At 38.7% G+C, this 25,200-nt stretch overlaps 1 protein-coding gene and 1 non-coding gene across 2 annotated transcripts; one reads left to right on the forward strand and one right to left on the reverse strand.

The window, feature by feature from the left end:
* Nucleotides 1–6,398: 6,398 nt before the first annotated feature.
* LOC138882467 (small nucleolar RNA R71) lies at nt 6,399–6,504 on the reverse strand. The gene has a single exon (XR_011404070.1). It is a non-coding gene; the product is annotated as a small nucleolar RNA R71 (small nucleolar RNA).
* Nucleotides 6,505–10,415: 3,911 nt separating this feature from the next.
* Nucleotides 10,416–11,363, forward strand: LOC138880815 (uncharacterized). Its single transcript, XM_070160994.1, has one exon. It carries the CDS (start codon nt 10,416–10,418, stop codon nt 11,361–11,363), a length of 948 nt encoding a protein of 315 aa, XP_070017095.1.
* Nucleotides 11,364–25,200: the final 13,837 nt, after the last annotated feature.

Raw genomic sequence — 25,200 nt, forward strand, 5'->3', positions numbered from 1 at the left:
AGATGATAAAAGCATAAAAGTTCTATTTCTTGGAGTCTAGTTTTCAAAAAGTTAAACCATTTGCAATTTGGAATTTTGTACAAAATGTTATAGCCATTATACTAGAGACTGTCTGGAAGAGCTGAGCATTTGTTCTTCGCGGTCATGGAGAATTTTCCACGATTGCGAAAGGTAAATTTTGGCTGAGAAATGTTGTGCTTCGCAATTGCAAAGAATTTTCCGCGATCACGAAGAGTAAATACCTGGGTAGAAGCTATATTTCAAGGTTTCGGTCATTTTTGTCATATTTGGAGCTATGGAGCTCGGATTGAAGCGGTCTTTGAGGCGATTTTCACCATATGGATTGGGGTAAGTGTTCTATATCCGAAAGTAGTTACACTTCATGATTCTATGGTTATATTCATCATTTATTTCGGATTTAAATGGAAGAAATCAAGATTTTTGTAAAACTTTTCAAGAACGAAAATTCAAGATTTGGAGGTCAAGTTGTTATCGAAATTTGATAAAATTGGTATGGTAGAACTCGTATCGGAATGGGTTGTCAGATTTTGTGAGTTTTCTCCGGAATCCGGGCACATGAGCCCGAGGGCGATTTTGTCAACTTTTCGAACGGAGTTAGAAATTTATCTAAATTGAATTGTTGTAAGTATTAGAGCATATATTAATGGATTTGCATAATTATTGGCTAGTTTTGGAGCATTGTGCATCGATTTGAGTCTTCGGAAGGGCGTGGAATGCCGGTTATGGATCTTCGGAGCGAGGTGAGTCTCCTTTCTAACCTTGTAAGAGGAAATTGTCCCCATAGGTGAATTAATTGAATATGTGCTCCTAATTGTGGGGACTACGTACGCACGAGGTGACGAGAGCCCGTGCGTAGCTACTATTATGCTTATGTCCGGATAGTTTAGGACACAAAAAGCATGCTTTACTTGTAATAATGGTAACCTTATTGACAGTTTAAATTGCTTTAATTGCATCAAAGTGGTAAATGATTTTCTAAAAGAGTTAAAGTTCATTTTCTCGGCTTGTAAAAGAGAAATTGACACTTCCTTGAAAAATTGTCTCCCTGATGAAGTTTTGATTGACTATTTGAATGTGTGTTTTTATGTGTACCTACGTCGCATGTATGATTCGCGAGCGGGGTGATTGTTTATTTATATTTTACCGCATCGCATGTATGATTCACAAGCGGGGTAATAGATCCACCTATGGTTCGCCGTTCGACCCTCGGCAATGCACATTTTACATTTATGTTGGATAGGGCCATACGACCTCGGCATGATAAGCGCATGCTTATATTGCTTGCCTGAGAATTATAAATGTTGATACTTGCCTTTCCTGGCCAGAGACAAAAAGATAAAGATAAAGAAAAGTAAATCTTTGAAAATCTTTTATTATTTGAGAAGTTGTTTACCTGCTTTCTGGCTTTATGAGTTTATTCTTGCTTTATGAAATCCATGATTTTCTCACATATTTACTATATTATCATTGGACCACTAGTAAGTATCGAAGTCGACCTCTCGTGTCTACTTCTTCTAGATTAGACGGGATACTCACTGGGTACACGTTGTTTTCGTACTCATACTACACTTGTTGTGCATTTTTGTTGCACAGGTTCACGTGTGGCTAGTGGCTTAGTGGCATAGAGGCATGGTTGATACGGAAACTTAGGTGAGCTACATTATTTGAGACGACTCACAGCCAGCAGAGTCTCCTTCAGAGTATTGTACTGTATTTTTCATTTCTGTCCACTTTGTATTTCGGACAGTTACTATGTTTTATTTCATTCCCTGGTAAATGCTCATGCACTCGTGATACCAGGTTCTGGGATAATTATGGGGTATATATCATTTGCTTCTTAACATTAAACGTTAGACATTTTCTTTTTTGTAATTTCATGCTTGTATTCTGAAATTATTTCAAAGTGGTTAATTTGTAAAATTTTATGTACCTAGGGCATGTCTTAAATAGAGGTCTTAAAACGGCTATTTCTACACTTTGACAGTTAGAATTTGGGGAGAAATTCAAAAATAGCCAGATTTATAACTGGTCGTTCAAAAATAGCCCAATTTCAAAAGTAATCGAAATTTAGCCACTTTTCGTGTAAAGATAAATCTGAGCAAAAACATTGTTCAAAACCAGAAAAATACGCCAGTATATTATACTGGAGTTCCAGCATAAGTATGTTTGAACTCCAGCATAATATAATGGAGTTCCAGCATAAGTACACTAGAACTCCAGCATAATATACTGGAGTTCCAGCAAGTATAATTGTCCAGTATAATATGCTGGAGTTTGGAGCACCGGTGCTCCAGTCTCCAGTATATTATACTGGAGTCAGCAAAGTATACCGGTCCAGCATAATATGTTGGAGTTCATACACAGGTGCACCGAACTCCAGTATATTATGCTGGACCGGTCTCTGTTGCAGCAAAATAGTGGGTATTTTTTATTGACTTCGTAAACGCTGGCTATTTTTGAATGACCAGTCCAAAAACTAGCTATACCGCGCTATTTTTAGATGTCGTATTAAATCTTGTATTTATATTAGATTTATTTCTAAATAGATTCATTGGAAAATTTATTGAATAAGTATAATATTTAATTGCTAACCCAGTAATTATGACCAGCGAGGGATTCGATGTCAAGTTCAGTATTCATAAACTTCAAATTCTGGCTTCACCTTGAATGAAGTTTTGGTGGACAATTCTCCTAAGCAACAACAACTAATTTTTTGCATTTTAATAGTTCAACACATGATTTAATATCTAAATCTACTCCCAATGAACTTAAATTTGAAACATAAGTTTCAAATATTATAAAGAACAAATCATAATCATTAATTTGTCAAAACAACAACACATCTAACAAACTCATTTTGCACAATAGTGATTTGCTAATATCAATATCACCATTCACCAATTTGATTTAACTCACTTTTCATATTCAAAGTTTAAGTCCTACTTCATCAAGCTTGCAATAATAATGATTTGTTGACGTATCCAAACTTTTTCAACGACACCCACTTGATTTAAACTCATTGTTCATATTTGAAATTCAAGACTCACTTTTTCAAAGCATTATTTCAATTGTATAAATTCGAAAATACGATTGTACAACCATAAAAAAGCAAATTTTGTCTGATATTTGTCAAAACTGAGTACATATTATATAATTTTAAAAACTAACACTAAATTAAATAGCACTGTCCAAATAAAATACATCGTAAAATTGTTGCTGCTCTAATTGAGTGGTAACTGAGGAGAATGCTTGATATCTGGCAAAGAGCCGTAAAAACGTTAAATACTTAGTTAGCTACATGTGTTAAAGTAAAAGTAAAGCTTATAGGTCTATCCTTTGTTTGTATGAACTTTTGAGGGGAGATTTATGTTAATATATTGCGTTCAAAAATAAATAAATAAAAAACAGAAGACATTAGTTTTATAAAAAAAATAGAAAATTTCGAGCCCACAAGTTTTTTGTGTGTCGTTAAGGAATTTATTCTCCTCATATTGCCAAGGTTTCGGATTAAATCCTCCGAGGATAGAATGGAATAACTATTCTGTGATGGCGGTACTGCAAAACACAAAACTTCAGCGAACTCAAGTGGTGAAGCAAATCACACTGGATGCATACATTTTGCTTTAAAAAAATAATGCAGAAATACAGAAGGAAGAGGGGAGAGTTTGCAGATTTTTGGTGGTTAAGAAATGAGGCTAATCATAACTATTTGTAGCCAACAAAATTGAGTTCCAATAAGTGCAACTTTATCAATCAATCATATCAATTGACAAAATTCGAAGCCGAAGCCGATGCGAGTGAGCGACTACGAAGACAGTGCGAGGATTACTCTCTTCTCAACTCTTTAAGAGCTAGAAAAAGTGCTACCATATAAAAGCACAAGAATGTTCCTCTTCCTATCCAATGAGGGACAAAGTTTCTGCGTAAAAGGAACCAATTCAAAATTTTATTTTCCTCCTTTATTTTTCATTCACACTCATTTTATTTAATATATAAAATCTAACAATGCGCACATGAATGGAGGATACAACAACAACAACAACCCAGTATGATCCCTCAAGTGGGATCTAGGAAAAACAAACATCGGAATATGAAAATAATAATAAGTAAAGAAAAATTAATGATAGGTTTGATTAAAATAAACAAAAGTAGTCTGAATAATAAAATTTAGAAGAAAATCTAGAACCCTAAGTGAATGTCTCTGATAATAGATTATAATCATGTAAGTTAGCTAATATTTACACTTTATAATATGCTTAGCCCTCTTACATACATAAGACTGCAACTCGGACACACCTGATTCAGATAAACTAGGAACTAAGACTCGCATCTTTGACACATGAAGATGCCCAATTCAATAAAAGAAAAAAAGCAATTCGAGTCAGTCTTGAAACAATTCATTGCATTTTCTCCTAGACTTGCTAGGTAAATACATTTTATTACTCTACCTATGTTTGATTGTAAAAGATAACAAAATGCTCTAATTACGAGTTTATTGCTTTGTAGAAGCCACTCCGAGCTAGGAGAAAGCTAAAATAATGTTTTGGAGTCAATATGGAGCATAGAAGGCCAATCGGAGGACAACATGATCGAAAAAGAGAAGAAAGAGCACGGATGAAATCCGCGCCCAGGTCCGCAGTCAATTTGCGGTCCATCCGCGGCCACGGATGGGTGCTCGGAGCCAAACATTGCAAGGTCAATTTTGTAATTTACAGGACGAATCTTCTTGACCTATAAAAATCCCAGCTTTCCCAAATAAAGGATATCGAGGTTTTTGAAGTTTGTTTTTGAAGGCAAGAACAGGCAAGAAGCAAGGTAGAAGATTTGGCATAGAGTTTTTACCTTTCTTCCTCTTATTTTTATCATTGAGAATGAATTATATCATTATGATTATGAAAACAATTATGCGCAGATAAACTTCTAATCTAGGGTTTTGATGGAACCTCTTGGAGGATGAATTTCTGATATGTTAATATAGATTTGCCTTGATAATTTCTCTATTTGTTCAGCTATATTGTGATTGTTGTTGATTGAAGGGCCCTCAATCGGATGTACCTATTTAGTATGCATTACTCGGGAGAGACTGTATATTGATGTAGTTGTTGAACAACATCACTCCTAACGTATATGAGGGATCAATACGAAGGGTTTAAAGGTGGGATTACGAATAATGAAACCTTGGGTGCGATCTAAGTGAGTTTTAACTAAGGCCAGCTAGCATAATTTGGGAGAATATGTCTAGTATATTGTTGTAATTACTCGGGAGAGAGTTACGACAGTCAGAGTGCTCATGATTGATAGAGAAGACTTAGGTAAATTTATATCAAACATAGCGGAAAGGATTCCGATAAGAGGGAAAATCATAACCTTAGACCATTCTCATTCTTGCTTACAACCAGTTTATAGCTAGTTTTTAATTACTGCATTTTTACTACGTAATATTTAGTTAATAAACACCCAATTTGTCACTCAAATATCTTAGAAGATTGAATACATGAATTTCTGTGAATCCAATAGCTGTGATCGATAGGTTAATTCCTTGTGGGATTCGACTCCGGACTTATTAACCGAAATATATTTATAGCAATCGCTTTGTCCTTTTTATAAGGCACAGTTGGGCGTGATCAAATTTTGGCATCGTTGCCGGGGAATTAACGGTTATAGATTGCAGTTAAAAAGAAGTGCAAAAATTCTTAGTGTAGTTAATTTTTCTTCAATTTAAACTGACCATTGAAATTATAGCGTTTGTGGTCGTGGTTGTTACAGGTGCATGCCTAGAAACTCCTCAAGAACTGGAGAATTGTTCGAAGCATTATTAGATCCTGAGAAGGTGTTCAAGGCATTGAACGGTACAAACAGGAAAGGCAAACAACAACAGAACTCAACCGAAAGAATTGAACCAGACATGGAAGACGATAATCTAAACAACAGAGACAACGTGAATGACCCAAACAACAGAAATAATGCAAATGACCCAAATGATCAGGGTGTGGCACCTCTTGTGCCAGAAGCAGCACTATATGATTGGGCACAACCCACAGCTGATAACTTAGCAACTGCTATTGTAGTCCCTCAGATACATGCAGATTCATTCCAGATCACAAATAACATGCTACATCTATTGCAGAACAAGGGACTATTCTTTGGTTCATACGTTGAAGATCCTCAGCAGCATCTCAAGCATTTCCTATCAATTTGTGCCATGCAGAGGCAACACAACGTGACACTGAAAGCAATACGTTTCCTGTTGTTTCTATTCTCAGTGATAGGAGCAGCTCTGACTTGGCTTAATTCACTCCCCATAAACTTCATCACTACTTGGGAGGAATTATTCAAGCAATATTTGAGCAAATTTCATCCACCCAACAAGACTGCTCAGCAAATTGATGAGATATTGAGCTTCAAACAAAAACTAACTGAGACGCTACACGAAACGTGGGAGACATTCAAGGGTCTGTTGGTTACATGTCCACATCATGGTATTCCGGAGCAGATATTAGGGCAGAGATTCTACATGGGTTTGGCAGATAGTTTAAAAGCCAATGTTGATGCTTCAGCGGGTGGAGCATTTTTGAGCAAGACATTCAGAGAGAGTAAGATCCTACTTGACAAGATGGCACAAAACTCATGATGGACAACAAGAAATGTTTCAATCACTCATGTGGTTCACTCATTGGCTCAAGACTCGGCTAACTCCATAGCTAAAACTATGGCCACTCTGATGACACAAATGAGCATCCTCACCAAAAAGGTTGAAGAATCAGGCCAGAAGCAACAGGTACACATAGTTGATGCAACCAATGGAGGTCTATGTACATCATGCATTAACCAACCATATGTAGGTTCATGAAGTGCTGAAAGTGAGAATCAACAATATCAGGAGAACATGAATTATGTGGCCAACTACGGGGGACCGAGACTAGGTGGTCAGAATTGGGGTCAGCAGAATCAACAATACAGACCAGCTCAGCGGTAGTACAATAACAACAATAATCATGGGGCTATGCAACCATAGGGGCAAATAATGCCTTACCAAAAGAAAAAAGGGTACAACCAGCAAAATCAGCAGCAGGCTTATCAATAACCTCCACAAAAACAGATTGTGTGACATGAAGATGGGTTTTCTAAACTTGAGGGTATGATGAAACAAGTGATTGGGTCCACTGGAAAACTAGCTGCCATAGTAGACTCACATGAGTCAGCGATTAAGAATATCAAGATCCAGTTAGGACAGATTTCCATAGCCCTAAATAATTATCCTCATGGGACGTTACCTACAGACACCTAAATCAATCCAAAAGAGCATGGCCTGAAGCAGCTGATGGTAGTGAGTCTCCAAAATGGCAGAAACTTAGACGTGGAGCAAGAAATTGCTCGTGAAAGTAGGTCGACTGAGACACTGGTGCCAGTACCCATTGAGATAGATGATTCAGCAGGTTTAACTGAGGTGACTGTTCAAAATGCGCAAGAGAACACCAACAAAGAAGAAGAGGTTGTGAAAGAGACTGAACCTGCACCGGAACTGACAGTGGATGCAGTGCCCGAACAAGAGAAGAACCAAATCACAGGGAAGAAGCAGCCTTTAGCACCATTCCCATAGAGATTGGCCAAGTGTCAGAAAGATGAGTAGTACAAGAAATTTTTGGAGATGTTGAAGCAAATTCAAGTAAACATTCCATTGATTTATGCTTTAAAGGAGATGCCTGGTTTTACGCTACCTCATACCTGTAGTGCTGTTGTGAAGAGACCCATAGCTGAGAAGTTGTCTGATCCAGGGAGTTTCACAATCCCTTGCACGATAAGCAAATTCGCTTTTGCTAAGGCACTATGTGATCTGGGAGCTAGCATAAATCTTATGCCCCTAGCTATCTACAAACGACTAGGCATTGGAAGAGCTAGACCCACGTCTATGCAATTATAGCTGGCTGACCGAACAGTGAAGAGGCCCTCTAGGATTCTAGATGATGTATTGGTGTAGGTTGGGAAGTTTGTGTTCCCAGTAGATTTTGCCATCCTTGATTGTCGGTTGACGAGGAAATTCCTATAATTTTGGGAAGACCATTATTGGCCATTGGGAGAGCTTTAATTAACTATGAAACTGGAGAGCTCAAGATGAGATTAAACGATGAAGAGATAACATTCAACGTGCAGAAATCTATACGCAGACCTAGTGAATTTGCCAATTTCTTTCTAATAGAGGTGGTGGATGTAGTGTTGGAGGAGGACGATGAAGCATTGAACATTAAAGAACCTCTAGCAGCTTGTCTCATGAACTTAGACGAAGCTAATGATGAAGACTTGGTAGAGTGGGTAATTGCTCTTGAAGGCCAAGGTTTTTGGAAAAGGGAGCTTGAATTTGAGCCTTTGCACGTCGAGGAAAGAAAAACTCCTCCAGCTAAGTCGTCAATAGAAGAGCCACTAAAGTTGGAACTGAAGTCACTGCCCTCTCATCTCAGGTATGCATTCTTAGGACCTAACTCAAATCTTCATGTTATTATATCATCCAATTTATTAGATGTGCAGGCAGAACAGCTTTTACAGGTACTAACTAAGTGCAAGACTGCAATTGGGTGGACCATTACAGACATTAAGGGGATCGGCCCGGCCTTTTGTATGCATAAGGTTCTACTGGATGATGGGCACAAACCTTTCAGAAAACATCAAAGAAGGCTGAACCCCAACATGAAGGAAGTGGTGAAAAAGGAAGTGATTAAATGGTTAGATGTGGGAATCATATTCTCCATCTCTGACAGCAACTGGGTTAGCCCAGTGTAGTGTGTACCAAAAAAGGGAGGTATGACAGTAGAGAAAAATGAGAAAAATTAGTTGATCTCTACATGAACAGTCACAGGTTGGCGAATTTGTATGGATTATAGGAATTTGAACTTGGCTACCAGGAAGGACCATTTTCCACTGCCATTCATCGATCAAATGCTAGATAGATTGGCAGGGAGGTCTCACTTTTGCTTCCTGGATGGGTACTTGGGGTATAATCAGATTTACATTGCCCTAGAGGATAGAGAGAAAATGTCGTTCGCCTGCCCTTATGGAATCTATGCTTTTCGGCGAATGTCGTTTGGCCTATGCAATGAACCCGCCACATTCCAAGGGTGCATGATGGCTATCTTCACAGATATGGTAGTGGAGATAATGGAGGTTTTCATGGATGACTTCTCAGTGGTAGGGAATTCATTCGATAATTGCCTTGTGAACTTGAGGCGAGTTTTGAAAAGGTGTATCGAGACTAATCTAGTACTCAACTGGGAAAAATGTCATTTCATGGTACAGGAAGGTATAGTCTTGGGGCACCTAGTGTCAAGTAAAGGTATTGAGATGGATCGTGCAAAAGTTGATGTGATATAAAAGCTTCCACCACCCACCTTTGTCAAAGCAATCAGAAGTTTTCTTGGGCACGCCGGTTTCTATAGGAGATTTATAAAAGATTTTTTCAAAATTGCAAACTCTTATGTAAATTACTTGAAAAAGATTGCCCTTTTGTGTTTTCTGATGACTGCAGGGTAGCTTTTGAAGAATTAAAGAAGAGATTGGTCATAACACCTATCATCGTTGCGCCCGACTGGGAGCAACCATTTGAGCTGATGTGTGATGCGAGTGACTATGCTGTGGGAGCCGTTCTTGGGCAGCAAAAAGATAAAATCATGCACCCAATATACTATGCAAGTAGAACGTTGAGTGGAGCCCAGCTAAATTACACTGTGACCGAGAAGGAGATGCTGGCAGTGGTGTTCGCATTTGACAAATTTAGGTCATACCTGATAGTCTCGAAGGTAATTGTTTACACTGACCATGCTGCTCTCAAGTACTTAATCGAGAAGAAGGAGTCAAAACTGCGCATGATTCGATGGGTGCTACTGCTGCAAGAATTTGATTTGGAGATCCGTGATCAAAAAGGAATAGACAACCAAGTAGCTGATAATTTATCTAGGCTAGAAGTAGCTGAAAAGAAGGTTGTGGTAGAAGAGATTCTGGAAACCTTTCCAGATGAACAACTACTAGCCATGAGTCTCGAGGATGTGCCATGGTATGCAGACATTGAAAACTACCTGGCGAGAGGTATTGTTCCTTATGACCTTTCATCTGTTCAAAAGAAAAAATTCTTTCAGGATTGTCGCATGTATTATTGGGATGAGCCTTATCTGTTCTGGATTTGTGTTGATAACATGATCCGGAGATGTATCCCCGATATAGACAAGTCTTCTATTTTGCAGGCATGTCACGCATCACCATATTGTGGGCACTTCGGGGGAGTAAGGACAGCTGCGAAAGTCTTGGAGTCGGGGTTCTACTGGCCAACACTGTTCAAGGATGCACATCTATGTATAAAAGGCTATGATGAATGCCAATGAACCGGGAACATTTCCCACAGATATGAGATGCCTATGAACCCAATTCAGGAAGTAGAAGTATTTGATGTATGGGGGATCGACTTTATGGGGCCGTTCGTCAGCTCATATGGCAATAAGTACATACTCGTCGATGTGTACTATGTGCCTAAAAGGGTGAAAGCTGCAGCACTCCCTACAAATGATGCAAAGGGGGTAATTGGTTTTCTGAGAAAGAACATTTTCACCCAATTCGGCACCCCAAGGGCAATAATCAGTGACGGAGGCACCCACTTTTGCAATCGAGCCTTTACAAAGTTGTTGGAGAAGTATGATGTACACCACAAGGTGGCCACCCTATATCATCCACAAACAAGTGAGCAAGTGGAAGTCTCGAATAGAGAAATAAAAAGTGTGCTGACAAAAACTGTGAATGCAACTAGAACAAATTGGGCAAGGAAGTTAGATGATGCACTGTGGGCGTATCGAACCGCTTTCAAAACTCCAATTGCCATGTCACCATACAAATTGGTGTTTGAGAAGGCGTGTCATTTACCCGTAGAGTTGGAACATAAAGCTTGGTGGGTGTTGAGACAGTTGAATCTTGATAGTGAAGCAGCTGGAACAAGTAGAGTAACGGAGTTGCACGAGCTTGATGAGTTTAGATATCACGCTTTTGAGAGCACAAGATTATACAAGGAGAGAATGAAGATGATGCATGATAGGAATATTATTGAGCGGAATTTTAAACCCAGAGATATGGTATTGCTATATAACTCACGTCTGAGGTTGTTTCTGGGCAAATTAAAGTCACGATGGTCAGGGCCTTTTCATATGGTTGAAATTCACCCCACGGGTGTTGTAGAGATTGCTGCGAGTAATGACTCTCGCACGTTTAGAGTTAATGGGCATAGTTTGAAGCATTATGTGGGCATGGAGGAAGCAAAGAAAGTGTCAATGACCCATTTGATCGAGCCTCCAAAGTTGAGCGTAATTTAAATATGCTATTCTGCGTCGAGCGTACTTTAAATACGCTATTCTGCGTCATGTCGAGATGTTAAATCAGGTGCTTCATGGGAGGCAACCCATTGATTTGTTGTATTCGTTGGGGTTACTTAAGTATCCCGGAGGAAGGTACAAACATTAAAAAAAATTGGACGGCTAATCTGTGGTTGCGAATCTGACCGCGGATAGACCGCAAATTCTACAAGAGTTTTGTCCGCGACCGTGGATCTGACCGTAGATCCGGCCACAGACCTGGCGACTCAGATATCGAAATTTTTTTTTTTTGTTTCTCCCCACATCACCCCCCCTTTTTAATCAGTCTTTTTTTTTCTTTAATTAAATCCTCCCCCCCCCCATCCGCATTCCCCCATTTCTTCTATCCCCCTCACTTAACATAAACAACACAACACAAAACAAAAGAAAATAAAACCTTTCCCTTCCCCAAATTTCTAACACGCATCCCTTCCCCCTTTTCCACCAAACCCCCTTCTCTTCTCCATACTCTTTACTCACTCAATCATCCATCTCCGTTCATCACAAGGTTCTCAAGTAAGTACATGATTCTACTCCCTTCTTTTAGTTTGTTTTGTTTTGTTCTTTTCGATTTTGTTTCTTTTCTTTTCATTCTTTGTTTCCTATTTTGTAGTTGTAAGAAAGTAGAATTCTAGGTACTCTTATTGATGCGTATTTGTTGGTATAATTGTGATATGTGAAGACATTAGGTTGGTTGGGTTGAAAAAATATTGTTGAGTTGTGAGGAATGAGGGTTTAATTGGGTCCTTTGGTCCATTGGGGGGCATATGCACATGAGGTGTTCATTGAATTGCCCCAATGAACTGTATAGTATAATTGTGACCTAGAGGGCGCGTGAAGTCTGAGTAACCGCTCTTGGGTCACCTATTCCGCCGATTCATGATAATTGTGGTTGTTGTGTAGGTACAATGAGATCGTCCAAGAAGCGACGCACTACCAGTGGTTCATCTCGGGCACGGGCATCATCCAGTTCAGGGCAGTTTGATAGCACCCGGTTTGTCTCCAGAGCTGCCCAAGACCTATCGCGCCCCTTTTTTCTCGCGAAATCGGGTTTATGACATTTAGAAGGACAACTCGTTCCCTTCGGGGAAGTGGGTTTGAATAGAAGAGTCGCCACCTAATGATTTAAGTGCATTAGGATAGTAAGAAAGGTTTGATTTGAACAACCAGAGATTGGGTAAGGGCTTGAAATTATCCCGAGGGGAAGGTGTTAGGCACCACTAAGGATCCACTAGTGTGGTTTCCGACCAGGCAATTATTGTGACTTTAGTGCAAATAATACATAGGCAAATAAAGGGTTCAAATAAGAGGGGGTTTTCACGTAATGGATACAAATAACAAAAGTAAGAAAAAGGAACTAAAAGGAGTTGATTTTCTTAAAAGAAATGGTTTTAAAAAGATTTAAAAGAAACAAAGAAAACAAAGGAAAGGGGGTCCTAGGTTTATTAATTATATGGATCACCCCACACAACATCCAGTAATCATTCCTCAGTGAGGGGCTACACGTGATGTTATTGCGTGGTCATCATATCCATATCTACCCTTTTCACCCCGTTAAGGTATTAAAGCGCGGAATGGTCTTGTTTACTTATTGCATGCTATTACCCACCCCAATCCTATCAGCCCCGAAGGCATTTGGGACTACTAATCTTAGAGGGAGGAGGTATTGGGCTTATTTGTGGTTTCAAAAGGTAAAATACTAAGGCGACAAACAAAACACATATAACAAGTTTGGGGAAGCATATAAACAAATAAAAGGGCTCAAACAGACCTCCTTTAAACCAGAGAAAGCACATAATGTAGCATGACTTGCATCTACTGTTTAAGGTCTGATTAAAACTTAAAGGGTCGAGGCAGACTGATTTATTACATAGTTCAGATAAGAAGCCCGAACCAGGCCTGCCTGCTAGTTGTAGCATATAAAATCTGATTCAATTTATAAACTTTCACCCTATGGCTTGCCTAAGTGCTGGACGAAGACCTATAGGCATGATATCTACTGGTTCCAGAAACAATGAAGTAAACATGAATACATACTGATTTAAGAAAAATCGTCTGTTATTAAAGAAATGCGAGTTTTAGAAAAAGAGCATGTGTCACTGTTACTGGTTTTAGACTTATAAGTGAGTGAAGCGATTCAGACTTGATTAATAGCTCCTATAGGCATGCTTTCTACGCGTTGTTGATTTTAAACCCTTTTTAACAGACATGGTAAAATGTGGAAACCCTATAAACATGATTGCCTAATGAAGAATGTATATGCAAGATTCAGAAAGACCTATAGGCATATCTTCTATATGCATATGCAGGATTCAGATTTCTAGGTAATTATAGACATGGTATCTATATGAGAAATGCAGAAATTCAGAAATAACCTATAGGCAGGATATCTATATGAGAGTGCAGAAATTCAGAAATAACCTATAGACAGGATATTTACCCTTCACATAGTTATCCCTCCCTTTTCACTAGCCATCCCCAAGAGTTTATTACAAAATTATTACAGCCCAGAAAAAATAAAATACATCAGAAATTAAAAGGTACAACCAAGGAGAGCCTGATTCAGACTTCCTGTTTGAAATATGAAGTAAACGCAACTCCAAGGGATCATATTTTAAAGTCTTTCTCCCATTTGGATGTGTCAGAGTTCCCTAAGAATATCATAAGAACTTCGGGAAGTGCTTACACCCAAATGTATCACCAGATTAGGACATAGTGTAGTGTGGAAGGGCCAGCCCTCAGGTGTCCAAGTTCAGAGGGAACTCAAGGTCCCAAGGCAAGGCTCACCAGAGGGGGGCAGAACCTAGAGACTTAAGAGAGAGAACAGTAGAAGAAGCATGCTTAAGAAGATCTTTTAGAAGAAACTTAAACAGAGCTCAGTAGAAAGAACTTAATAAGGAGACTTAAGAACTAAAAAAATACAGTAGAAGAAACACAAGAACACAGGAGAAAAGAAATACAGTAGAAAAGCATGTGAGAACATAGTATAGGAAAACACAATAGGAGAAGCATACAAGAACATGGTAAAAGAAAAATACAAGATCACAGTAAAGGCAAATACACACAAAGGAAAAAAGAAAGAAAGTCAGAGAAACATTTAAATATTTTTAGAAAGCCTTAGATCAGAGAAGAAATGGTTTTAAAAGTAATTTTTGAAAGAAAAGCCAAAGAAATCATTTGAAAACTCATGGAAAGCATGGATACAAGGAATCGGAGAAAACCTTGAAGAGTTAGGGTTTTAGAGGAACCCTAGAAATGAGAAAAGATTTAAAAAGTCACTGATCAGAGTCGGATAGGTCAGAATCAGGCTCAAACAATCATGGTACGTCGGAGCAAAGCAGGAGATGACCATAAAACTTCGAATTGACAGAGGTCTGGATACAACCCATCATGGTCAGGCCTTGAATCTTTAGAAATCAGGCGCGTAGGAGTCGTACAAGGCCGGTGTAGGGTTTCCATAGCCTTGGAAGCCATGGATTCCGGTGGTTTTCAAGGTGGAAGTGGTGGGAGGTGGCTAGGGTTCGAGAAATTTCGAGAGGGTTTGAGAGAATGGGGAGGGTTCAGAGGCGGCTTGGTAGGTGGAAAATGATTTAGGTTTAGGGGGTTGGGTAATTAAAAATGGTAAGGAAGAAATGTGGTCGTAGATCACGTCGATCAACGGCCTGGATTAAAATGGGGTCGGGCATGTCATTTAAACGGGCTGTGGGTCGGGTAATTTTAGGAATTGGGTTGGGTGATCTGAAATTGAAATTGGGTTGGATTAGGGGTGCAAATTAGGCTGAAATTGAAATAAAATCTGGCTAGATTTTAAATAGCCACTTTTCCCCATTTATTTTATAAATATAACAAATAAGAAACTGAAAATAAATTGCAAGTACTAAAATGATTTATGACATATAATTATCAATTTTAAAATATTGGACTTAATTTTTATAAATATTAATGCAATCAAATCGTAAATGAGGCTAATATTGCAATTACATGCAGTTGAGCTTTAAAAAATGCTAAATAAATTTGTAAAAATATGCAAAAATTATCTAGGCTGTAGTTTAGCATAAATATGAGAATTCAACAAGTGAATCACCAAAAATGATAATTTTGGACACTTATTGGATTTTTTTGATAAAATAAGGCAATAAAATTGATTTTAAAAGCATTTAAAATTAAGGAAAAAATAATAAAAATATTTGTAAATACTTATATATGCATACATATGCTATTTTTGAAAGTATTTTGCATATAGAAATATACAGGGAAAAATTGGGTATCAACAAGATCGTTTTGTTCAAAAAGGTATTATAAAGCCGGTACCAGAACAGAGAATTGAAAGGGGTTCCCTCCAGGCTGAGTGCCCCAATATGTTTAGGGAGCTAACTAGGCGCAGGTTCGACATCTTCTTCGAAGAGCTGGAGGATGGTAACTTGTTGCTTGTTAAGGAGTTCTACACCAATTGTCCCAAACATGAGGATCACGTTTGCATGGTGCAACAAAAGAGGGTGAATGCCTCGATTGAAGCTATCAGGCAAGTGTATCGCTTGCCTGCATTTACTGGGGAGAGGGATTACTATGACACTTACACGCGAGAACCTATACAGTGGGAATTGTTTTTCCAAACTATCTGTAAACCAGACAAGGAGGTAGTGTGGGTTACTCAGGGATCGAAGTTGTACTCCTCCTCACTCACCTTTGAAGGCAAGGATTGGTTGTACATCATTAACAATCGACTGCTGCTGTCCCACAACACCACTGAAGTCAATGGACCATGAGCTGCTTTGATCTGGTGCTTTATGAAGGCCACGATTTTGATATGGCCAAGGTTATTCACTCGGAGATGTTCATCCGTTCATCACTGCGGAGGTATGTGGTGTTTTTCCCATCTCTGGTCACTCGATTGTGTCGGGCTGTAGGGGTAGCAGAGAACCCCCATGTAGACGACAAGGTGAAGAAAGAAACCATGTTCCGAGCTTCCAAGGTGACCATTGGGAAAGAGGCATTGGCAGCCAGTTCAACTGATAGTGATGATTTTGAGGCATCTGAGGAGGGGGATGATGAGTAGAATGAAGTGGGTGTTGCGTCGCCCTCCCATGAGCATGTTGTGGAAGCCTAAGAGCCATCTGGGGTTGGTCAGGTTACACAACTGGCAGCCTTAGAGCAGGAAATGGCAGGGCTGCAGACTACAGTCACAGACTTAGGGACTAGAGTTGATGCCTCGGCCACCCAGAATGCTAAATCAGAGAAGAAAATCATGGGTTGGTTGCGTGCGTTGGGGAGAGCGTGTCACTTAGACCCCGGCATAGTCTCTGATCAAGACTGATCTTCCAGGGAAGTTCCTTTGCCTCGCATTACTTTCTATTTTATGACATGAGGACATGACATTTTTTATGTGTGGGTTGGGGGTTACTTCGTTGGTATGTTGTGTATATATAGGAATGTAGCTTGATTTTAGTTTGATTGTAGTCTTTGGTTATTTGATTGTAGTCGTTGGTTAGTTTGATTTTTGTTTTTGATTAGTAGTCTAAATGTGTTCGACTTGTCCCGATGACGGATATCACTCGACGGGTTTCTTGAGGGTCTAAGTCTACATAAAAAAAAGTTTTTTTGTAGGTAGTGTAGCAATTGCCCCTTGGTTTTTCTTTTGACCGCGGTTCTTTTCTAAGGGTTTTTGTTTGAACCGGGTTAGTTAGTTTTTTTTATTTGTTTTTTTAAGGTACTTGTGGGCTAAGGGCTGATATGGAAGGAGGATACCTTATCGTCATTATGCCTTGAATACAATAGATACTTTAGTGTGACGCTTAGGCTCAGTTGTTGATTCTTATTAGAGTGCCTTAAATTGTATGTTCTTAATTTGGCTTAAGTACCCTGACTAGAGTGTTTCGATAATCCAATCTGGAGTGAGTCATGTTCCATGTGTGTGTGAGGATTGTTGTATTCTGTGCACTACATTAGATGCCTAGAACTTGCCCCGTGTGTTTGCAAAGCGAAATAGTAGTTTTGTTCAGTCTTGGAAGTGATATAGGCATTTCTTTGTTGAGCCAAATATATATAATTTACCTGCTTAATTGTTATGTATCATAGCTAACCCCTTTGAGCCTGTAATCCTATTTCTTTGTCAACCACATTACAAGCCTTACCTATTTGTTTGAATTAATCATCTATTTGAACCCTTTACCTCTCATGAGCACTTGAATTATTTTGAACTTTGTAAAAATTAAAGTGTGGGGTGGGTGGTTTGGCTTTTGATTGGAATTAATGAAATAAGGAGAAAGGTGCACTGATTTGAACAAGTAAGAGCCACTTGAAGTGAAAGAAAAAGAAAATAATAGTGTATTGTTGTGAACAAAAAAATATTCCTTGATAAGGGGTGGTTCTTGATGTAATGTGCTTAAAGAATAATGGAGTTAATATATAGTGATATGAAGGTGGAGTTATGGTTTGACATAGGTCTAGGGTTTTAAATGATAAAGTTTATGTATTAAAGTGCATAGGGGGTGTAGTGACTTTTATACCTAAATGTATCCTACCTGTCCCGCAACCTACATTACAACCAAATGAAGTTCTAATTGATCCTAGACTGAATGAACTTGAATTATGGAGTAGTACGCTACGGGAAAGCCTATGGTGCATTTTTTGTGGCATATGAATGTTCTTTTTGAGAGTGAGTGAATTCTTTCTATCTTGAGCTCCTAATTGTTCTTAAATGTTATTGTGTGTGGAACCACTCTCATTTGTTATGAAAGGGCACTTGATTTATGAAGGAAAGGTGAGTCTTAACCTCTGCGCTAGAGTAAGTGAGTAAAGTTAGGAATAGTGCGTGGCATGGGAGTGTCAGCTCTTGATGCGAAGATGTTACACTACTGAACTCAATTCTTGTGAAATGTTCTTAGTGTGACGAGTTAGGGGAGTCGCTCAGTGATGTTAGGCTGTTGTAGAGGGTGGTTTGATTGCTTGAGGACGAGCAAGGATTTAAGTGTAGGATGTTCATAATAGATGATAATCATGCAAGTTAGCTAATACTTACACTCTAATTTGGCCGCACTCTACCTATGTTTGATTGTAAAAGATAACAAAATGCTCTAATTACGAGTTTATTTCTTTGTAGGAGCCACTCCGAGCTAGGAGAAAGCTAAAAGAGTGTTTTGGAGTCAATATGGAGCATGGAAGGCCAATCGAAGGACAACACGATCGAAAAAGAGAAGAAAGAGCAAGGATGAAATCCGCGCCTAGGTCCGCGGTCAATCCGCGGTCACGGACAGAACATATGTCAAATCCGGGGTCAATCCGCGGTCCATCCGCGTCTGCAGATGGGGTGCTCGGAGCCAAACATTACAAGGTCAATTGTGTAATTTCCAGGACGACTCTCCTTGACCTATAAGAAGCCTAGCTCGCCCAAATAGAGGATATTGAGGTTTTTGAAGTTTTTTTGAAGGCAAGAAGCAAGGCGAAAGATTCGGCATAGAGTTTTTACCTTTCTTCCTCTTGTTTTTTTCATTGAGAATGAATTATATCACTATGATTGCGAAAACTATTATTTCTAATCTAGGGTTTTGATAGAACCTCTTGGAGGATGAATTTCTGATATGTTAATATAGATTTGCCTTGATAATTTCTCTGTTTGTTCAACTATATTGTGATTGATGTTGATTGAAGGGCCCTTAATCGGCTGTGCCTATTTAGTATGCATTACTCGGGAGAGAGTGTATATTTAGGTAGTTGTTGAACAATATCACTCCTAACGTATATGAGGGATCAATACGAAGGGTTTAAAGAAGAGATTAGGGATAACGAAACCTTGGGTGCGATCTAAGTGAGTTATAACTAAGGCCAGCTAGTGTAATTTGGGAGAATATGTCTAGTATATTGTTGTAATTACTCGGGAGAGAGTTACAACAGTCAGAATGCTCATGATTGATAGAGAAGACTTAGGCAAATTTATATCAAACAAAGCGGAAAGGATTCCGACAAGAGGAGAAATCATAACCTTAGACAATTCTCATTCTTTCTTACAACCAGTTTATAGCTAATTCTTAATTACTGCATTATTACTACGTAATATTTAGTTAATAACACCTAATTTGTTACTCAAATATCTCTGAAGATTGAATATGTGAATTTCTGTGAGTCCAATAGCTGTGATCGATAGGTTAATTCCCTGTGGGATTCGACTCTGGACTTGTTAACCGGAATATATTTACAGCAATCACTTTGTCCTTTTTATAAGGCATAGTTGGACATGATCAGTCTCAAGAAGCAATCGCCTCTCAAGAATGACAAATTAGAACCCTAGACATAAAGAAAAGAGAATAAGATTACCCTCAAGTACTCAAGTCTTGAAAATAGGTAATCCAAAGTCGAACTCGAACCAAGAGGTTCCAAATCTCTCTTAAGAGTTTTCTTATGTCAAAATATGCTAAGTTCCTAATTAAATAGCCCTAGACTATTATAAATACCCAATGGGTAAAATAGGAAAAGTTTCAAAGTTAATATCCCAAAAAAACTCGTCAGGCCAAACTGTAGCCTCAATCATAACCCCAACTGTGACGCACAGCTGAACCATGACGAATCTCAGAAGCTTATTTTCTTCAGCTCTTCAGGCCCTTCTTGAATCGGAGCCAACGGTTGGTAAAATCGTCTCACACGGTTTGACATGGGGTCTTGATTCTTCAATTCTCAAGGCTCCAAACATAGTATCCTTTGCTTGAATCTTCAGCTTGGTATGGTCCATCTCCACGAGGATGCAACTTGGACTTGTGATTGTCGGGAAATCGTTCCTTCCTCAAGTGAACCCAAACCTAATCACCAGGTTTGAAAATAACATGTTTTCTTCCTTTGTTGGCTCTATTAGCAACCTTTTCATATGTCTTCTCCAATTGAAATCGCACTTTCTCATGAACCCTCTTCAACGCTTCAGCCCTGTTCTTACCATCTACATTCACAACATCACTCATAGGTAAAGGAATTAAATCTGAAGGTGTTAGCGGATTAAAGTCATATACAACCTCAAAAGGAGACTTACCCATGGACGAGTGAACAGATCTATTATGAGCTAACTCAATCAACGATAAACGCTCCTCCCAACAAGTGTACTTACCCCAAAGTGCAGCTCGCAACATATTATCCAAAATCTTATTGACTACCTCAGTCTGACCGTCTGTTTGGGGATCACAAGTAGTAGAATACAATAGCTTAGTTCTCAACTTAAACCACAAAGTTCTCTAAAATTGGCAAACAAACTTAGTATCCCTATCACTAGCAATGGACCTAGGCACCCCATGTAACCTCAAAACCTCTATCTCGAATAATGTAGCTATGTAAGACGCATCATCTTTCTTCTGACAAGGAATAAAATGTGTCGTCTTAGAAAAACGGTCAACCACAACAAATATGCAATCATGTCCCTTCCTAGTCCTTGATAAGCCCAAAATAAAATCCATTGAAATATCTAACCAAGGGCCCTCGGGAATAGGCAATGGAGTATATAACCCATGTGGCTTAACCTTGGACATAGCCTGAAGACACTCGATATATCTACCACAAACTCTACCTACATCCCTCCTCATGTGGGGCTAATAAAAAATTTCTTTTAGGAGCTCAAGTATTTTAGAAACTCCAAAATGCCCCATCAATCCACCACTATGTGCCTCTCTAACAAACAGTTCCTCAAGAACATCTTGGGACACACAATTTTTCATTCCTAAATAAATAACCATCATCCGCAAGGAATCCCTCAAACACACCCAACTTACAATCCTTGTACTTACTACTAAAATCTGGGTCACTATCATATAAATCTTTAATATGCTCAAACCCCATCAAATTAGCAGTTAACACATTAATCAGAATATATCGTCTAAAAAGTGCATCAGCCACAATATTATCTTTGTGTTGCTTATAGTGGATAATATATGGAAAGGTCTCTATAAACTCTACACACTTAGCATGTCTTCTGTTTAACTTAGACTGACTCTTTAGAAATTTAAGACTCTCATGGTTAGTCCTAATCACAAATTCCTTAGGCCACAAATAATGCTGCCAATTGGCTAAAGCTCTCACAAGGGCATACAACTCTTTATCATAAGTAGAATAATTTAAGGTTGCTACACTCAATTTCTCACTAAACTAAGCTATAGGTTTCTGGTCTTGCATAAGAGCTGCACCTATACCTACCCCAGAAGCATCACGCTCAACCTCAAAAGTCTTACTAAAATCGGGTAGTTATAGAAAAGGGACTGAACTAAGCATCTTCTTCAATAATTCAAAAGTCTCATCTTGTTTCTTACCCCATTTAAATCCCTTATCCTTCCTAATTATTGCAGTCAAAAGAGAAGCTATGGTACTAAAATCCTTAACAAATCTCCTATAGAAACTAGCGAGAATATGAAAACTCCTAATCTCTAACACACACTTCGGAACAAACCACTCTCTAATGGCTTCCACTTTCGTCTCATCAACCTTTATGCCCTTCCCACTCACAACAAGCCTCAAGAAAGTCACTCTATCAACACAAAAATCACACTTCTTAGGATTTACAAAGAGTTTCTCTTTCTTAAGTACATCAAGCACACTTTTAACATGCAAAAGATGATCATCCAAAGAATGACTGTAAATAAGTATATCATCAAAATAGACAATAGCAAATTTACCTCTAAATGGCTTTAAAACATGATTCATCAAGCGCATAAATGTACTAGGTACATTAGTTAACCCAAAAGGTATAACTAACCATTTTTAGTTTTAAAGGTTGTTTTCCATTCATCACCAGGATTCATCCTAATCTGATGATATCCACTTTGCAAATTAATTTTTGAAAACACCTTTGCGCCATGCAACTCATCCAATCTAGGAATAGGATAATGATACTTTACAATGATTTTGTTGATAGCTCTATAGTCAACACACATATGCCAAGACATATCCTTCTTTGGTACCAAAATGACTGGTACAGCACAAGGACGCATTCTCTCCTTCACGAACCCCTTATTTAGCAACTCCTCTACTTACTTTTGAAGCTCCTTAGCCTCCTTTGGGTTTCTCTTATAAGCCGGTTTATTTGGAATCTGAGATCCTGGTACGAAGTCAATAAGGTGTTCAATCCCCCTAAGTGGTGGCAATCCTTCAGGTAGCTCCTCATGAAAGACAGCATTTTATTCATGTAGTAAAGAGATAAAATCACTAGACAAAGAGTTAGAGAGTTCGTTAGTATTCAAATAATCTCATTTATACACATATAATAAAAGTGGTGTTCCTTCACTAAGGGTTTTTCCACACTCTTTGGCTTTTACAAAAAGGTTCAACTCTCTTCCTTTCGCCTCTTTCCTCTCACCATCACTCGGTTTCTTTTCATTCTTCCTCTTTCGGCCAACCTATGATTTTTCCGCTTCCTCAATCTCAATAAGTGAAATTTTACATCTACACTCATTCTCTCTTTTTTCTTCTATCACCTTCTCCCCACTCAATTATTTAACTCTTTTATGATCTTCATACACTTGAAGTGGAGTCAAGGGTTTCAATAGATACTTTTTACCCTTCAGCCCAAGAGTATAGTTATTACTCATTCCTTCATGTAGCGCATTCCTTTCATATTGCCATGGTCTCCCAAGCAATAGATAACAAGCTTGCATAGGTCAACATCACATAAAATCTCATCCATATACTTCCCAATTTTGAAGCAAAGAAGAACCTACTTGTTCACTTTCAATTCCCCACTATCATTCAACCATTGAAGCTTGTAGGGACAAGCATGTTTCATGGTCCTAAGACCCAACTGCTCAACAAGAGACACACTAGCCACATTAGTGCAACTTCCACTATCCACAATTACTGAACAAGTTCTTCCACCAATGTTACATCTAGCATGGAATAAATTTTTCCTTTGATCAGAATCACCCTCTTTCACTTGAACCCCCATTAACCTCCTAACAACTAATTGTGTGTTCATGGGCTCTTTCTCCTCACAACTAGTAATACCATCTATGGATCCCTCTCCATCAGATTCTTCCACACCATCATCAGATTCATATTCTCCATTCTCCTTAATCAAAATAGCTCGTCAGTTAGGACATTTATATTGCATATATCCTCTCCCCTGACATTTATGACAAATAATAGAACTCGAATTTTTGTAAGGTTTAGTTTGAATAGAGTCCACTCCCTTTTTAAACTTTACCTTATTTTTACTCTTTTTGGCTGGTTGAGATGGCTTGACTTAAGTTTTGTCACGACCCGAATCTCCCACCCTCGGGAGTCGTGATGATGCCTACTCGTGGAAGCTAGGCAAGCCAAATATTGTAAAATCATTACCTTCCTTTTATTAAACATATTCAACAATTTAAAATAACAAGTGATTAAACATCGGAATAAATTAAATAACCAGAAATGCGGAAGACGAAAAACTTAATAATTCAACCAAACACTGCCACATAATCTGAAGTACAATACTACCTAGAATTTGGTGTCACAAGTCACAGACTATCTAAGAATACTATACATAAGGTCTGAATGGAAATACATAAGTTTGTATCAGAATAAGTAAAAACAGAAAGAGAAAAGATAGGAAGAGACGCCAAGGTCCGCGAGCGTCTGCAGGACTACCTCGGGTCGCCTGAATGGACTAAAGACAGCACCCTCACTGCGCTCCAAATGCTCCGGTATCAGTATCTGCACACAGTGCAGTGTGTAGTATCAGCACAACCGACCACATGTGTTGGTAAGTGCCTAGCCTAACCTCGGCGAAGTAGTAGCAAGGCTAAGACCAGACTACCAAATAAACCTGTGTAGTTAAATCATATACAGCGGAAATAGAATCAGATAACTACAACTAAAGTTGGGCGGGGGAAACATGCTGCGGGGAATAACAGATAACAATAGAATAACAGTAGAGAAATGTAAGGAACACCATAAATCAATTACCAGCAAAAGATAAAGAAATAAGAAGAACAAGTACACATGTAATACCGTTGCAGGCGTGCAACCCGATCCTATTTTATATAGTACCGTTGCAGGCATGCAACCCGCTCCTATTTCATATAGTACCATTGAAGGCGTACAGCCCATTTCCATTTTATATATTACCGTTGCAGGCGTGCAACCTGCTTCCATTTCATGTAGTACCGTTGTAGGCGTGCAACCCGCTCCCATTTCATGTGTTACCATTGCAGGCGTGCAACCCGCTCCCATTTCATTTATCAACACCAATTATAAAAGAATCACGGCAAGGGAACAATAGCATAATAACAATATCCCGGCAAGAGAACAATAATATAATAACAACATCTTGGCAAGGGAATAATAATATCACAACAACATCCCGGAAAGGGAACAACAATATCACAACAATATCCCAGCAAGGGAACAATAATAAAATTCTCATATGAAGCACGAATAAACCATAACGGAGTCATATAAATTACAATACAAGACTCACAGGCATGCTTGACACTGACGTATAGATACTCGTCACCATGCCTATACATCGTACTCCACAGTTAACACGTAGCAAATAAGACACGACTCCTAATCCCTCAAGCTAGGTTTAGACCAAACACTTACCTACAACTTCCACGGCCAACTCAAGCCTCAAACACCGCTTTTCCTTTAGAATTCGCCTCCAAATTACTTGTATCTAGTCCAAATTAATTTAACAACATCAATATATACTAAAGAATTCATACCCAACACCTAATTATAGGTTTTCTATCATTTTTCCCAAAAAGTCAAAAATTGACCCCGGGCCCGCTTGGTCAAAATACGAGGTTCAGACCAAAACCCGATCACCCATTCAACCACGTGCCCAAATATGCAA

Source organism: Nicotiana sylvestris, chromosome 11, assembly GCF_000393655.2.
Source record: "Nicotiana sylvestris chromosome 11, ASM39365v2, whole genome shotgun sequence".
Taxonomy (NCBI): Eukaryota; Viridiplantae; Streptophyta; class Magnoliopsida; order Solanales; family Solanaceae; genus Nicotiana; species Nicotiana sylvestris.